This window comes from Mytilus trossulus, chromosome 3 (assembly GCF_036588685.1).
Source record: "Mytilus trossulus isolate FHL-02 chromosome 3, PNRI_Mtr1.1.1.hap1, whole genome shotgun sequence".
Classification (NCBI taxonomy): Eukaryota; Metazoa; Mollusca; class Bivalvia; order Mytilida; family Mytilidae; genus Mytilus; species Mytilus trossulus.
In genome coordinates, this window is record NC_086375.1 from 61239961 (window position 1) to 61258644 (window position 18684).

The 18684-nt window shown below is 31.6% G+C and overlaps 1 protein-coding gene across 2 annotated transcripts in view; it reads right to left on the bottom strand.

Annotated features, from left to right (window-relative positions):
- LOC134712023 (5'-3' exoribonuclease 2-like) overlaps positions 1 to 18636 on the bottom strand; it is a 50158-nt gene extending 31522 nt beyond the window's left edge. For both annotated transcript variants that reach the window (XM_063573118.1, XM_063573117.1), the window contains exons 1-14: positions 18480 to 18636; positions 15719 to 15846; positions 15175 to 15286; positions 14805 to 14978; positions 14060 to 14222; positions 13410 to 13460; positions 10845 to 10862; positions 9104 to 9243; positions 8250 to 8375; positions 7674 to 7753; positions 7005 to 7062; positions 4990 to 5047; positions 3251 to 3300; positions 2489 to 2536 (exon numbers count right to left, since the gene is read on the bottom strand). In XM_063573118.1, coding sequence (XP_063429188.1) covers positions 2489 to 2536; positions 3251 to 3300; positions 4990 to 5047; positions 7005 to 7062; positions 7674 to 7753; positions 8250 to 8375; positions 9104 to 9243; positions 10845 to 10862; positions 13410 to 13460; positions 14060 to 14222; positions 14805 to 14978; positions 15175 to 15286; positions 15719 to 15846; positions 18480 to 18554 — 1281 coding nt within the window. In that variant the 5' untranslated portion in view covers positions 18555 to 18636. The remainder of the gene's footprint in view (positions 1 to 2488; positions 2537 to 3250; positions 3301 to 4989; positions 5048 to 7004; positions 7063 to 7673; positions 7754 to 8249; positions 8376 to 9103; positions 9244 to 10844; positions 10863 to 13409; positions 13461 to 14059; positions 14223 to 14804; positions 14979 to 15174; positions 15287 to 15718; positions 15847 to 18479) is intronic.
- Between the last annotated feature and the right edge of the window lie 48 nt (positions 18637 to 18684).

The following is an 18684-nucleotide window of genomic DNA, read 5'->3' on the forward strand; positions in this document are numbered from 1 at the left end:
GCAGGTGTATCATCTTACATGAATGAGTTTACGGGTGTGTGTTGAAAGCTATTAATTAACCATGTCAACTTTTGACAAGTGATGAATGTAATTCAATAACCTGAGGCAGTTCTTCAAATCAATAAAAGAAATGATAAGATTAAAGAGTTATAACAATTTAATGAGTTCTAATAAATTTTTAAACATCAAACATAACAATACAAGGTGGTATATCAGAATATGATGCACTATTAAACATTAAACATTTCTTTATATACCAAAAGGGATAGGCTTGGTTTTTACAGTCTGAGTTGAATTCATTTTCGATCTTAACTGTTTGATCTTTAATTTCTTTTGTTTGATAGCATACCAAATATTTATTTTTAGAATTTTAAACAGTTTATTGGCTTGGGCAAGCTACCACTTACAATGATATCAAAAGTGATAAGCCGATAGTTAAATGTACATGATTGAATTAATTAACATTTATTACATGAATACAGTTCTTACTTTCATTGTTTGGGACTTTAAATTAATTAGTAAAGAATGATAGTCTGTAAGACGATTTAATTAAGCAATTAAATAGAATCTTTTGAAGATCATAATTTTATATTCATCATCGATCTTTTAACCACAATGATTAGTGTGTTGCAATCTTTAACAAAGATTAAAAATATATCTTTAAAGATCCCATTCAGAAACTTATCATAAGTTTTAACTGACTATCCATCTCTTTAACAACAATACTTACTATATTGCCGATCTCGGCAAAAAAAAAATTTTAAAAAAATACCGCAAATTCGGCATTTTCCGTCATTGTTCGCGGACCTGATCTTGTCAAAAGTTGCCGCGGACTATACAAGCGAACTAGACTTTTTCCTCGATATTTGGGGATGAAGAAGGGGTGCGGACTATACACAAATGCGGACAATACACGACCGAATACGGTAATCTTTCGCTCAGTTTAATTGAAGTCTGGAGCTGGCATGTCAGTTAACTGCTAGAAGTCTGTTGTTATTTATGTATTATTGTCATTTTGTTTATTTTCTTTGGTTACATCTTCTGACATCAGACTCGGACTTCTCTTGAACTGAATTTTAATATGCATATTGTTATGCGTTTAGGAGATAACTGTATTGTATTTTAAGCTCCGACGGCATCAATTGGGGATTTGATGGTCGCAAATTAAGTTTACTGGCGACGCCTTAGCAGAGACAGTAAACAGGTATTTGCAACCATCAAATCCCCAATTGATGCCGTCGGAGCTTAAAATACAATATTGTTATCTCCATTCTAATGAAACTGACAGAAAACAACGTTAAAACATGTATTTAAAATATGTCATATGCCGTCTGCGCTTGCGCGTACGTCCCATAGCATCAATTGTCAATTGATGCCATGTAAATAAGTGACGTTATCCAATCAAAATGAACGTTACAAACGATGTTGCATTAGAATTACTTTTCTACATTGGTTAGAGGTATAGGGGGAGGGTTGAGATCTCACAAACATGTTTAACCCCGCCGCATTTTTGCGCCTGTCCCAAGTCAGGAGCCTCTGGTCTTGTTTTATTTTAATTTTAGTTTCTTGTGTACAATTTGGAAATTAGTATGGCGTTCATTATCACTGAACTAGTATATATTTGTTTAGGGGCCAGCTGAAGGACGCCTCTGGGTGCGGGAATTTCTCGCTACATTGAAGACCTGTTGGTGACCTTCTGCTGTTGTTTTTTTATTTGGTCGGGTTGTTGTCTCTTTGACACATTCCCCATTTCCATTCTCAATTTTATTCTTAAAGGGGCACTAGCTACAAGATATATAAACAATCTTCACTATGATTTTTTTTGTTCAATCATTAATGAAAGTGAAATAGTTCAATAATAATTCACTTTAAGCAAATCAAGCTAATTAAAATTGATAATTCGACCTCATTAAACCTGTATTCATGTGAACTCCAATTTAACCCTGTAGAAAGAGATGGAATAACGCATGCATTGTTCGTGTTCGGTTATTTAAAGGAAAAGTATGTCAACATTGAAAGTGAAACAAAGGTAAATAATCTGAATTACTGATTCGATCTACAAAAAAATCATTCTTATTTAGGAAAAAAAGATGATAAACATACATTTTTAATATATAATACAAAATTTAGTAGACCTATAAAAATCCAACTGCACGAGTTGCTTAATCTATTTATATCTATGTTTATGTTTACATCGCTTATATGGTCATAGATGGTCAACTCGAAATTGAATTAGATGGCGTCATTGCTAAAATTCACACGAAACAAAGCTTACCGTAATCTTATTGAGACCATGGCCTGCTAATTGTTTATTTATACTATTGATAGTTTGGAGAAATGTTTTACATTGTAATAAATAAAATATGAGAATTTGAGTCAAATTGGTGAACATGAATTTGACAGCTAGTGCCCCTTTAATAGTCAGAAATTATATTGAATTTAACCTATCATGTGTGCATTTCTAGGTTCATATACTAAATGGTTATACCCTTTTTTCTCTTGCTTTCCTTTCTTTATTTCTTCGCTGGAATTCTAACTGAAAATTAAAAATAAAATACAATGAATTTTAAGATCACTGCTGTTCTGTCCAAATAGGTCATTGAAATGTTTACAACATATATGTATGTATAAATACACTAGCCAAGAGACATTTTATTTGGGACAATACCCCTAATGCGCCTTGAAATGAGGAACACAAAAGTCACGTGTAAACAAAAAATCTCTGTGTAGTGATATTTGACACATTTCTATGATAAACAAATGACTGAGCTGAACCATTAGAGTTAATTTAGAAAGTAAGGGAACACAGAATAAATGTGTAAAAACCATGGAGCTATTAAATGTGTTCAAAGTATCAAAATTTCAAAGAACTTATTGTGTTAAAAATGGGATTTTTTACCATGAGGAGCCACATCGCAAAAAGATACTCGGGGTTTGCTAAATTACGGAAAAATGAATCACACTTCGTACCCCGAAAATTTATTCACATATGTAAAAATGTCTCAGCTTCGAAACAAGCCATCATACATATACAAGTTTACGATATGGGCTGAGCAACAGAAGAAAAAGTTACCATTACGGCCTGTGGAGAAACAATTGCGCATATTGCCCCATTTGTGAATTGAAACTATTAACCTTTTTATCTAAACAATTTGCTATTCCTATTCTATATTTTTTTAACCTTTTAATCATATCAATTTGCAACTGATACTAATGATATAAATCAAGTAAATAAAATGTTCAGACTTACCTCATTATTTCTCCTCTTCTTGAAAATTTCATCTTCTACCTCACCAAGCTCTGAAAATTTATTTTAGTATTGAAAAGCAAACACAAAACAGAAATATTGCACTTAAATACATTATATAAAGTAGTATAAGGCTGCAACCTCGGATATATAACCTTTTAGGGTTAATAATTTTGGTTATTAACCAACTTACTACAATATGTATAGAAATGCCCATGCTTTATAAAAGGAAAATTTTGACATCTGGTCATTATGAATGGACAAATTGCTACAGCCAGTCATTACGAAATCTCAGTCATGCATTACGAAATCACACCCGTGCATTACAAAATCACAGTCATGCATTATGAACAGATGAAACTGGACATCGATTAAATCAAAATGTCGTTTATTTCTTTGAAAAAGTGTGACATTTTTTAATTTTTTTTCAAACGTTACATCATAAAAACAAGTTTAAATGATGTTCATGGTTTTGTAACGACTTGAAACGGAAATATTTCACAGCCTTTTTCGAGTACGACTTTCAATTAATTATTATCACTGTTTCATTTACGTTGTTCAATCCTCAGAATCCAGCATTTAAGAATAGTTAAACTGTCTGATTTATTCTTTCCAGCTACTTTACATTTGCTAGATGAAATAAATTTTAATAGCATAAAATTAAGTACTTGGATGAGAAATTAGAAATTACATCTGACAGTCACAATGTTGACCAAAATTCCATGCGAAATTGAATGCGAAAAGACAAGTTGAAGTTCAGCTATGAAATTTCTGTATCTTCTTCACGGTAAGTTTCTTACTCTTTGTTTAATCGTAGAATTAAAACCATTTAACAAAAATTGGATAAAAAATATAATTAGGCATAAAAATTAGAAAGATACTATCAAAGGGAACATGTGTACTAAGTTTCAAGTTGATTGGACCTCAACTTCATCAAAAACTACCTTGACCAAAAACTTTAACCTGAAACATGCACTTTCATTTTCTATGTTCACTGGACCGTGAAATTGGGGTCAAAAGTTTAATTTGGCTTTAAAATTAGAAAGATCATATCATAAGAAACATGTGTACTAAGTTTCTAAGTTTCAAGTTGATTGGACTTCAACTTCATCAAAAACTACCTTGACCAAAAACTTTAACCTGAAGTGAGACAGACGGACGAACTGACGGAAGAACGAACGGACAGACAGACGGACAAACGGACGCACAGACCAGAAAACATAATGCCCCTCTTCTATCGTAGGTGGGGCATAAAAATGTCATAAAACTGGCTTTTTCTGTATTGGTCCTGTTGTAGTTTGTGGATAGCTGTATAATTTTGGATCCGAGACTCGAAGACTGTTCTTGAATGAAGTTGCCTTAGTTGGTTCATAAAAGTATCAAAATATGGACTTTTTCATATTGGCCCTATAACATACCCTTGATATTAATAATGGCCTTGGACACTTGTAATGGCCCTTGGCGTTGCCTCAGGGCCATTATTAAAAAACTCGGGCATGTTACAGGGCCAATATGAAAACGTCCATACATTAATACTATAATATTTGCCTTTTCTACAGGCCATAAATGTTTAATGTAGCAAAACAATAAATTTCTGTGTTTTAGCAGATTTTTTAAAAAGATATTTTGTACACATTTAACTAACTGATGCCTGAAAGACCCATCTGCATTTGTAAAATACTTCAGCTTTTATGTCTTTTCACTAAATAAGAACCAGATTCAAGTACTTGTGTAAATCTTACCTTGCATTATTATCTGTACACGACTTAAGTTTACTACTCCACTATCTGTCAAATAACCCTAAAATTAAGTGGGGGGAAACAAATCAAATATATATTTCATTTTGAACTAGCATCAATTCATCTATCTTGAACTTTCATTTATGCAATAGTTTTAGCTAGTACATAGCTGTTAATTAACATATTGGCCTAATTTGTATACTTACTGTGCTTATCCAGTGACCTTTGGGGTATCACATTTGCAAAGACCAAAACAGTTTACCAAATTGCAGTCAGATTTCTACTCCAACTAACTGATCAACTGGTAAAATATTTTAGCAGATTGCTCAAGTAAAATGTTGTTAGCATGAAGTGAGTGCTGTAAAATAAAAAGTTATACTTACCATCCACATCCAGTCAGTTGATACCTTTGTCAATCATTTCTAACACAAATAATATCTTACTATAGTATGAGTCACTGAATAAAATGGTATAATTTTAACATGGAAACTTCTATCATAAATAAATATTATAAATGAATAGTTCAAAACATTGTTTTGTAGGTGTATATTCTATAGCTTTGTCTTCTAAGATGAAGTTATTGTGCAATTGTGATTCGAATAACATTTTGTATACAAATTACTGATCTGCTGGTAATAAAGGTAAATAATTTATATTACAAATAATCAGCAAAATTTTGTTCTGTCTGACAAATATCAAATTTCCCCATTTAATTTGTTGTAACATTATTTCTGTTATTATTTAACTTTTATCCTCTGTTCTAAAACGAACAATGAAACTTATTTAATGATGAAAGACGATTAACAGCTGTTTTGCAAAATGTTGAATTGTTCAAAGTATAAAGGATTGTCTACCAAGGAGTACAAGATATCTTATAAGCAGTATTTTGCAAAACATTTCTAATTTGTGTTTTACATGCCCTTCAATTTCATACTAATTTTGCATTTCATTTTTTTTTTTATGAATCTTTTGTAGGCAAAATCATAAGCCTCGTATCATTGATTAAATTTTATGTGTACATTTGAACTCAATATAAATTATTTCCCTTTAATGACAGCAGATCAGTAATTTGCATAGAAAATGTTATTCGAATCACAATTGCACAATAACTTCATCTTAGAAGACAAAGCTATAAAATATACACCTACAAAACAATGTTTTGAACTATTCATTTATAATATTTATTTATGATAGAAGTTTCCATGTTAAAATTAGACCATTTTATTCAGTGACTCATACTATAGTAAGATATTATTTGTGTTAGAAATGATTGTCAAAGGTATGAACTGACTGGATCTGGATGGTAAGTATAACTTTTTTATTTTACAGCACTCACTTCAAACTAACAACATTTCACTTGAGCATTCTGCTAAAATATTTTACCAGTTGATCAGTTAGTTGGAGTAGAAATCTGACTGCAATTTGGTAAACTGTTTTGGACTTTGCAAATGTGATACCCCAAAGGTCACTGGATAAGCACTGTAACATAATAGTTAAAGCTCAAACAGCGTTCGTAAAAAGAATATAATGGTGAGCTCAGACGTTATTCTAATTCCATTCGCATTAACTAAAACAAATTAGTTTAATTCGCATAATCATTTGAAACGTTTTACGTCCTAACGTCAATTCTTATTTAAATTACTATGTCCTTCAAATTCTCTTTACTGTCCTTAAGACGTTATATTTTAATTCGTATTGACAAAAACGTAATTCTAATGAGAATCAGTTACTTCGAATCAATTCGAATTAAATGTACCTGTGAACGAGGCATAATTTTACAGGAAAACCATCTGTCTGTTTGAATAAATCCTCATACAAAATAAGTTGATGTGTTTGTAAGAACTAAGACTTAATCAAAATCAGCAATATTTTGAAATAAATACAACTAAATTCTACTCATTTTTAGGTCAAAACGGCTGTTCCAAAATCAAATTTTTAGAGCAAATGAAGGAAGAATGCCTAAAACTCTGTTACTATGAACATTAAAAACAGTTGTTTGGATAAATCTAAACACTTACCCCAGTCCTTCTTACACAATTTTTGTATAATTTTATAAGTCTGTCAATTGCATTTTCCCTGTAAAAAGATAGAATAGAAAGATATAAAAATCAAACTGAAAGCTATTAAAACATCTAAACTTCCATCCAAAGTCCTGATGAAAATTGTTGCCACCAAGTGTAATACTGTAGGAATATTTGATTGCACAAAACTGGTACAATTGATCAAAATAGTTCTGTAAATTGATTAGGTTTCAGCTTCTTTACATGTAAAGCTTGCAAAATTTTATCTAAATGTGTATTGATATGCCTGTCAATTTTTAGGAGCTTGTAATCACATTTTTGTCATTGATTGATGTCTGTGATTATTGTTTTTAGCATTTTCTTCTATGAACTGTTTTGCATTTTGTTATAGAGAGGTTATCTTGTAGCTAACTTTACAATATGGTTTTTACTCAGTGTTGAAGATGGAACAGTGACCAGTAGCTGTTTATACATTTGTCTTTTGGTCTCTGGTGGATAGTCATGTCATTGGCAAATCATGCCAAATCTTATTATTCTTATACAAAGTGGATTGCACATCTTGAATTTACCATCTACAAAGTTTGATAGATGATGTACAAAACCTTTTGATTTCTAATGAAAGTATCAATTAATTTCTTATGAAGGCCTAAAGTAAAAGTCACATACCTGATTTCTAATGATGGTAAATGAGGAAGGAAATCATTACCCACAAAAAAACACATAAAAACCCAATCATCTAAAGATCGCTGAAAAAAAAACCACACATAAAAAAGACTAATCATCTAAAACTTATTTCAGACGGCATATTATTCATTGTTCAGATTTTAATCTAATATATCAGTGTCTGTACTTTTTCCTATTTGTGTTTAAAATAGCAGGATGACAGTTAGCCTATGTTTAATAATGTCTGTGTATCATATTCGTTTTTCATTTATTTTGTACACAAATTATGTAGTTAGTTTTCTCAAATGAGTTTCGGGTCCTTTAATAGCAGACTACATGTTTAAGGTTTTGCCCATTATTGAAGGCAGTACAGTGAGGTAAAGTTGTTAATTTCCATGTTATTTGGTCTCCTGTGGAGAGTTTTCTTATTGACAATCATACCACATCTTCTTATTTTTACATTTAAGCAAAAACCAGACATAACGTTTTTTTTTATTATGCTTGTCAGATGTCCTACAGAACTGATACAAATTGAAATGGCAATACTTTTATCTTTTATTGCATGGTATTAATATTTACCTCAAAATCATATGTAAATGGGAGGTTGGTCATCAGTAACTCTTTTTCTAGATACTCTCTTAATATATTTAATCTTAAAAATATAAACTGTTGTTCTGAGTCAAACATCACTGGTCCATCATCATGCTGTAATCAAATTTAAAACACAAATTATTGGTGAAAAAAGTTTGTACACCATAGTAAGTCTCTGCATAAGTTCCTGAACATAGGGAAATCATTCTTAAGGGGGTTCGCGGGTCTAAATCATTTATATAGGATTTCTCTATATTTTTCTACAAATGAACTTTATCTTATAGTTAATAGAAAAATAAAATAAAAAAGTGGGGTCACCGTTCATTTGCGCTCATTATCTGCTTTCGAAAGCATACATTTGTGTAAAAGGTTTTTTTTTCTCTGTTGAAGTAATATGAAAGATATTTCCATTTTAAAGCCAAAAAATGGCATTTTTCCACCAAAGGGAGATAATTTGGAATTTTTTCAATGATGTATACATTTTAAAATCATCTGGGGCCAACACAAATTGATTGTTTTGAATGATTTGTGTATCATATGACAAAGTAACAACTATAAAAGGTAACAAATAAAATTTGTAATGAAAAACAAGTGTTTGATTTTTTCTGAATATTTTATACCCTCGAGCCTCCTTAAATAATTCCATAATAGAAAGGGGCAATCAACTTCAATATGTGTGGGTTGAAAACTAGTAGAGATTGAACACACAATATTTTGTCATAAATAAATACAAGACTTGTTAAGTAATCCAAAAGTAGTCCAATAGCATCAAAATAGCAGTTTACAGACATACCTCTCCTACTTTTTCTTTAGGTAGACCTGTACAATCTTTAATAACCTACCTCTCCTACTTTTTCTTTAGGTAGACCTGTACAATCTTTCATTTCATGGCCCATCTGACCACACATATCACAACTTCTTGGTTTGTTTGGTTTGAATTCCTCTCTGATAATGGTGAAGTGAGGCTCATGTGTAGCTAAACCTGAGATAACATGACAAATGTCAAAAATATGTTCATAAATATCAATATAGGTCAAGATTTTTATAGTTCTATGTTATCTGCTTATGAAACATAAGACAACAAATTTAAATAATGAAACATGAAAACTAAGCATAAAATTTATTTTAAAGAATCATTGTAAATAAAAAAAAATGTGGAATATATATCAATAAAAAAGCAAACTTATAAGAAAAATATCTAAAAACATTTAGAGGGCAACACACTATCTTCATCTATATAGGGTCTTTATCCTGTGTCAAGCTGAGTGAAGCTTGAATTTGTCTTGAGCCCTGTTTAGGACTGTGTTCAATAGACGTTCGCGGTACCGCTATGTATGTATTGTAACGTCATGCTACTTATGACGTTGAGATTTATGTGCAAATAGAGTTTAGAATCATTACAAGTAGAAACAGCTAGTATTTCTTATTGTGCCTAACAAGTCTGATAATACCACTCTAAGATATTGGTGCCGTGACCAGGATGAGTTCCAAACTACGTTCTATAAGTGCAGAACACAGAAGTGTTATTTCCCGACTTTTGAAGAAATTTGAGAAAATCCGAGACGACGGAGATGAGCCCGTGAACACTGAAGAGTTAACTAAAATTGTGAACAATCTGTTGAAGAAACAAGAGACACTACAAAAACTAAATGAGGACATTCTAGAAAATCTTGATGAAGGAGAAGTAGAAGCCGAGATCGTCGATTCAGATGAGTATGCTTACACATTAGATGGAAAAATAACGCAAATACAAAAGCTCATTCTTGTCAATACATCCACACTCAGTACAAATGCAAAAGATTTCATCAATTAAAGCGACCCTTCACATTCTGCCCCTGCTCAACCTGCTCATGATCAGCCAAGTTATGCTCAACCTGCTCATGATCAACAAAGTTATGCTCAACCTGAGAGATACACTAAACAGAATACATGTAATTCAAACTTCCGTGAACCGGAAACTCAGTTTTCACGTAGTAACACTAAATTAAATGAGTACAAGTTGCCCAAATTGAATCCTCCTAACTTTGATGGTAATATTATTTTGGGATTCATATGAGACATCCGTTCACGAAAACACTACTCTTGGAAATGTTCAGAAATTTAATTATTTGAAGTCACTACTCCATGATGAGGCATTGAAAACCATCACAGGGTTTGCTCTTACACATGCAAGTTATGAGAAAGCTACTTCTTTACTGCAAGACAGATATGGACAATCGCATGTAATAAGACAGAAGTATATGCAGGCACTAGTTGATATACCAGCCCCATAATACACGATATCTAGCATGAAAAACTACTACGATCAAATTGAGATTATGTGCAAATAGAGTTTAGAATCATTACATGTAGAAACAGATAGTATTTCTTATTGTGCCTAACAAGTCTGATAATACCACTCTAAGATATAACAGTTCCATTAAAAAAATCTAAGAGACCATCTAAGATCTGTCATCAACAGCCAATTCAGCAAATAACATCAACATATGACCAACATATCTCCTGATAGATCAACATATGACCAATATTTTTCCTAATAGGGTATGTTTTACTATGGGTAGGTAGTATTGTTTAATGACTTACCCAACATAATCAGATCAGCTGAAAATAAAAGAAAATAAAAGATTATTTTGAGTGTTAATATTACACCTTTTTCACACATAATCAAAGAAACATCATTTGTACAATAGAATGAAAGTAAGCAAATATAAGCAGACAATTCGTCAAAGTCAGTTTTAAAAAAATACCATACAGTGTTCTCCCCAGGCCGATATGACGCTGCGGTGCCGCAGCGCCTTCATAATATTTTCGTAGATCCCGCAGCGTCTTAATTGGCCGTTGTCCCTTAATACTTGTTCCCGCAGCGTGTTAATTTTCATATTTTCATTATAAATATTGGTTAAAATTGACAAGTTGCTGATCACCGCTGAGAGGTCAGTCAGTGTTGCGCAATAACTGATACTGAAGTCTGAACAAGTTTTACCTGAGCCACGCTTATCTCAGCCTTATGGGATTATGTTATCATGTAATAACGTAAATGATTATTAAAACGATAGATATGTGTAGAATAGTATTAAAACAAATAAAAACTGCAGTGCAAAAATTAAAGAAATAGATCGCAAATACATTGTATTTTCGGATCGTGTGTGTGTGATCACTTGACCATTTACATAACGGATTTTTTCATTGGTCGAGAAGAAGAATCTATTTTAACACGACCAATGAACGCGCTGATTACACGTGATTAATTTGAATACACATGGTTAAAGATATTTACGATGAAAATTATGAATGAGAGTATTTGTAGATGAAAAAATTTAAATAAACTTTGATTTAAGATAACTAGGAGTTATTTATTTAAATAGAAAGTGATTAAAAGTTGCTTGCAAGGTAAATTCGTCTCAAACTCGTGTTTTTAGAAAGAAAATGATCATTGAACATCAATCGTAAATCAGTGCGTCGGGAAATATGTGACAATCAACACGACCGGTTACGGATTCGCTGCAGCTTCTGTATAATGTCACTAGTAAATAATTTCAATGCTTATAGCTTTAACGAATTTGTAAAGTTTCGTTTATATCTACCTGCCAATGATAGGTTTTAAGAATAATACACACGGAAGGGAGTAATGTCAAACTACGGAAACTAGTCAGCTGTTCATTAAAACATTTTTGTTTTAAAAAGTTGACTGTTGTATACCAAGTATCTTAACCGAAATTGATTTTATTAATTCTGAATGAACATGTTCTCTGCTAAGCTAAAGGCAGATGATGGAAGTAGATTTTTTTTTCAACCAAATGACTTCTAATAAAAGGGGGAATATAACTTCCTCTACACTGACAGTATAAGCAGATGTCATTGCTTCTCCTACCAACAGAGCTAAAGATTTAGCAAGTGATAACAGCAAGCACCTCTCTCTGGTTTCAATGACATGGCTGCCTGAGTTTTTCATAGCTTATAAATGTTAAAGGGGGTATAGGCAAAAGTTATTGTACATTAGTTGTAAGAGGGGGTTTTCAACCCTATTAAAAGAGGATAAAGACCAAATTGAGGAACAGACTGTCCAACAAAATAACACTATCTTGAAACAATATAATCCATAAAAGGAGCAGAGAGTATAGAGATGAATATTTATATTTTGACTTCTTTTATAATTGACTGAATATGAAAAACTTTTGTGTTTAAAATCATTTTATTTCATATACATTCTTGTACTTTATACTCTGCATTATTAAACACATAACACAAAACATTATTATTCATATAGCATGTCATGATTTATAACTGATTGCTTCAGATCACACAAGTTCATCCTAAAAAAAAGAGTTACGCGCCCTTGAATTTTGCGCCTTAAAAAAATCCTGGGGAGAACACTGACCATAATATTCTAATGCAGTTTTCTTTTATATGAATTGTATTTGTTAAGAATCAGATAAATTTGAGTATGCATATGCATATTGATAATTCAGATAAACTAATGATAAAAAGGTTGGAGCATAAAATTGAACTGCCTGTTAGGTATAAATTTATTGTGATTTTCATCAAAGTGATAACCAGTACTGGAATTCAGGGTCCTTCCTGGTGCATGTGTTCTTTATTTCTGTCAGTTCACATATCTTTACAGGTTATTAGCTTACTGATAATTTATCCGCTATCAGAAAATACAAAACATCTAGATTTAAAACCATCAATAGTTCTGTGTGTTGGCATATCTGGTATGTAAGACTAGATTATATTGTTTTAAATCTCCTACATGAAAGATGCCATCTTTTGAATTTCCTAAGTTGGTGTAGAGGTATAAATTAAAAAAAATGTTGCAGCATTTTTTTGGCTACCTGTCATCAGGTTTGCCTTGATTATGGATGGAATTTACCAATGAAGAGCTTTTTGACATTTCACATCTATTTCAGGTTATCTCTTTTGAAAAGTTTACAGGAATAAAACTGAAATGGAAATAGGGAATGTGTCAAAGAGACAACAACCTGACTAAAGAGCAGAAAACAGCCAAAGGCCACCAATGGATATTCAACGCAGCAAGAAAATCCAGCATCCATGGACAGGCTTCAGCTGGCCTCTCAACAAAATGTGAAATGTATGCATTCTGATGTATTTCTTTAAAATCTTTCTTCTAATTGAACATTTACTTACCATCAGCACCATTCAAACAATGTTTTGTGTTTGGATCATGGTCAGGTTGATCTGTAATATAACAAATTTATATATTAGCATGGTTGCCTCAAGTTAACAAATTTATGCATTAGCATGGTTGCCTCAAGTTAACAAATTTATGCATTAGCATGGTTGCCTCAAGTTAACAAGTGGATAGTTTTATCTTAATAAATTAAATATGAATATTTTTGTTGAGAGCAAAAACAATAAACAAAACATTCACATTGTGTTAAGCTCTTTAACTTTTTGGTAAGACCTTTTAACACAGTCAATTGGACAATATGCTTTTTATTTACTATACATCTTCTAATATTTCACATGCAATTACTTTCATGTTTTATTATTAAATTGAGAAAGGAAATGGTGAATGTGTCAAAGTGACAACCACCCGACCATAGAGCAGACAACAGCCAAAAGGCAACCAATGGATCTTCAATATAATGAAAATTCCCGCACCCGTAGGTGTCCCTCAGCTGGCCCCTAAAAATATGTGTACTGGTACACTGATAATGGACGTCATACTAAACTCTGAATTATACATATGTATTATATTATGTATGACTTTTATACAAAGTTATTTTTGTCTATTGTTTGAAATGTGTAATTATAATATTTATTTCATTGTTTACCTCTCTGTCTTCTGATGTAGTCCATAATCTTGTGTTCCCCTTCTCCTGGTACATTAGCATCAGATAATATAACTTTAATATTTTGCCATCCTGGATCGGTATTGATTCTGTCATGAATGTAATATCTTAAACAGTCTGCTAATCTGAACATGAATGGTGTTCCCTAAAATAGATATTTTATCTTTTACAACTCTATATTTCACTTTAATTTTTGAGGAAACAAATGTCATTTGACAGAACAAACATTCAATCTTTGCCTTCCATTGTGCTGCAATCTACATCTGAATTATTTGCGGTGTGAATCCAAATAGTCTGAAAACTACTTCAATACAATTGACTCTTTTATTATTTTTTAAAATTTGAATTGTTTGATGTTTTTTGTATTGTTCATTATTGTCTAAGGTCCATTCCACTAAATGAATGTGAGAGGATGAGAGGAGATTTCCAAAATCATTTTAAAGCTAAATTTTAAGTAAACCTTGTAAATATCAGATGGACATACATCCTTTATGAACCTTAACCCAATTTGAATAGTTCAACGTTTTCAAACTTTTATACCAACTGCACTTCATTTAGTAGGTTCGTAAATCATGTATTTTTTTTTAGATTATTACTTCCCTAGGTCTTTAGATAAAAAAGTTTAACAAAATGAAGACTAGAAGATGATGAATGTCACTTTAAGACATCATGAAAAAAAATAAAAATTTCATTTTTTTAGGTATTTGAAATAAGTAACATCCCTTACAGGTGTTATACAGTTACTGTCAAAATGTTCTCCTTTTTCTTTCTCTGGTGGTAAATCGCAACCTTTCTGAGTAAGTTCGCTCCTCAATCTGGCCATTTCTTCTATTTTTTCTGTGATTTCTTTAGAGGCTCTAAATCTTCTAGATCTCTGCTGATTCATCTTAGCTCTAGGTGCCTGAAGTGACATATCATAAATATTAACTGCATAAGTACATGAAGTATAAAACCTTCAATTAATTGTTGGTCAAACTGGTTAAGGGGAGGCAAACCAATACAGTCTTTCAAATAAAAGAAAAAATTAAAATAATCAATCTAAAACTAAAGTATTCAGAAGAAGGTAATAATTTATAATCTGAATTATTTCAACTTACAACTCCATCTATTGCCATGTATAACACCTTCCTAGGTCTTACAATGGAAAATATTCTATCAATGTATTCAAAAATCAGAACCATCATCTCATTTTCATTCTTTGGAGCTGGTCTGAAAAAGAGAGCCATATTGATATACATTCATAGTATATGATAGTAAAAAGTGTCCACCTAATTATATTTATGATAAATAAAAAACTTTCTGTGCTATAATATAAATCTACATACATGTGTATGCTATACATATTTGTATAACAAATAAACAATGGTCAACAACTTAAAATGAGTTGATTTTTTCATATTTGAAACTGCTGTGAATCTGACGATTGTGAAAATTGATCTTTCACATTAGTTGTTTTTTTTTTGTCTTTGGGTTCCTGTCTCATTAACATCTACATACCATGCCTACATCTCTTTTTATTCATATCAAAACCTGATATTTATATTGTATACAGTTCTAAATTCTAAATATGCATTCTCTTATACCGCTCACTGCTACATACATTGTTTTTTTGTAGTTTTTGAAATGTTACAATGTACTTACTTGTCTTCTGGGTGACAACATGGATGGATAATACCATTCATATCCAGGTATAAATTGTCAAACTCATAATCATTCGGATTAGGTTGACTCGTGTCCACAGGAATTGTTTCATCTCCAACTTCTTTTGGCTTAAATGATAATAAAAAGAATAACTTTCTAATTACATGAATTATAGTAGATACTAACATTCAACATGTTCAAGCTACAAGATTGAATATCCATGCAGTTGCAAGGTTTATATCAGGCTTTAGTCACTTTTGCGTGATATTAAAATCAACCTTTTTTGTGCAACAGAAAGGGACCAAGGATGTATATTATTAGTTTCATCTTTGACTTTGTCAGATTTTAAAGGACTTATACATGATTGGCAGATATTGTAAGATTTGACTGTATTGGCTCTATTATTAAAGATTCTGACATGGGATCCGGAAATTTAGTTCACAAATTCTCTTCAGTTTGTTCCAGAGGACATTCCTGAAAAACAAAAGTTTAAGATTCCATTTTTTTAAAACAAAGAATCACAGCAGAAATTAACTTGCAATGATTATCTCACTGCATAATCATTATCCTTATAAAACGTGTGTCTAATTCGATATTTGGAAATTATTTCTATTAAGTTGAAAATGAATAAAATCCTTTTTGGAACGATTATAATTACTGTAACTCACTAACTGAGTGTGAGGAGGTTGTAAACAAATCAAGAAAAGATCACATTTTCTACTTTTCGTTTTAAAAAGAAATGAAAACGGCAAGTGACAGTGCATAATAAATTCAAAATGAGTCGGGCATCATCAGGAAATTATCATTTTCGATTTAAATTCCTATTAAAGTAAGAAATATATATCTGTCTCTCATGTAATTCATACTTAAATTTATTTTGTATTTTACATTTTTGCTGTCTACAAATAGTCATGGGAATACTTTTACGCATGCATAGCATGCAGTACAGGAAGCACCTGTTTGACTCGTAAAAACATTTCGGAACATTTTGAATAAAGTTCTATATTTTTAAATGGAAATTGTCGAAAGTTTTTGATGATAATATCAAATATGACAAATATGCATTCGAATGACCAATCTACAACAAGCGAACTTCAAATTGTGATCGTTTGAGAAATATTGAAATTCAAATGCAAACTGTTCGGGGGAAACAATTTTGATCAAATGACGAAACTGTACTCCTGGTTTATGAAATGCAGACTGACTGTCAGATTTTCCTAGGAAAAATAATTATGATGGTCAATTATGAGGTTTAATTCACGGATGATGACTAATCTGTTGAGAGAAGCGGATTAGTTGTAATCACAACTTGTAACACCTGTTGCAAATTTTAATTACCTTGGGTCATAAACTTGTCAAAACCAATAAGACAGGTAGATTTTTAATATGAAAATATTTTTACACTTTCAAATTTTAAGCGACGAAATTGATTTGAACTACTTCTGTCAATGCAAAAATCCTTTCGTAAATTACAAAAGTGACAAGCGCTAGCAAAATCACTGTATCAGTTATAGAAGATCTGATATATGATAGTAAATGAAACAACCCTTTACCAGATACAGGTATGATGTAGAAGGTTAGCAACTACATGTATGTCTCCATAGGTCCTAAAGAAAAACAGGAAATAAATTTGTACCAAATATCCTTCTAGATGCAAGCTAAATGAGCTTGTTATCATAAACAAGCTTCTATCATGTCTATACAAGTTTGGAACAAATCAATGAAAGTTAAAGAAAATTATTAAAATTTTGAAAACTTTAACCCCAGAAAAAAATATTTGTGGACTACGCCAATGCTAAAGAAATGTAGGATGGCTATGTTTGCTTTTGCAAGAAAAGTCGTAACAGACATCTTTCTATTCTGACTGTAAACTGGAAAAACAGATGTATCAAATTTGTTGTAAACTACTAAATGAATTCTGAATTACACCAAGAAATATCTTCAGCTGCAGTTATAAATACTCCATGAATTTACTTTTAAACTTGTTAAGTAATTCTATATTATCAAAAATTGATGTACTCATGTTGTTGGCATGAAATTATGTTCTCTTTATGTCTTATTTTGAACACGTTTAAAAAGACGGATGCCGGTGGCCTTAGTCAAACATAAAGCATGTCTTCACCTTCTCATCTATTTTCTTTGGAACTGGATTTAAATTATTTTTTAATTCTATATTTCCATTAGCAATCCCTGAAACATATTTAGATAATGCAATTAGTTGTCTATCTTGATCAAATGTTCTCCTGTCAGATGATTATATCTAAATGTATATGTGTAAGTGATTAGCGGTCTTAAAGCCGGGGTATCCCTCAGGGGATAAGGCGGACCCTTTGGATTATCATTATACTTCAAAAAGCCTTATGCAAATTACATGCAATTGATTATAATTGCTAGAAAAAGTTGCAGCTGCAAGAGAAATGAAATTAAATTCTGACAATGGCAGATATCATTCGGAGAAAGGTGGATGATGCTTTAACGATGCAGATGGGTGAATCATTTGACAGTGGCAAGAGATATTTTCAACGATGCCCTTGCAACAAAAATGGTAAATTAAGGAGGATGGAAATGGAGGACCGTGAATATCTAATGTGCAATGCTATTTTTGTGCAATGTAAATTGATATAGAAATTAAGAGATAAATATATGAGTCCGACTCTGTACAATTTTGTTTTTTTTCTAATCACTGATTGACTGAATCAGACAAAAAAATACCCTGGAGATATTTTTTAAAGAATTCTTCCAATTTGAAAATCGGTGTTACCTTTTCTTCTACACAATGGAGTAGAATAGATGGATACTTTTTACTTAACCAGCGAAAAAATGCCGGTACTCCCATTATTTCGGCTGAATTTAAATTTCCACGCTGGTTTGTTATTTATCGGCCTTGACCTTTTAATATTTCCGCAATTATTTTAAGAAAGACCTTTTCTGATTAGTCAGTACAAAGAATTATATCCAATCAAAAC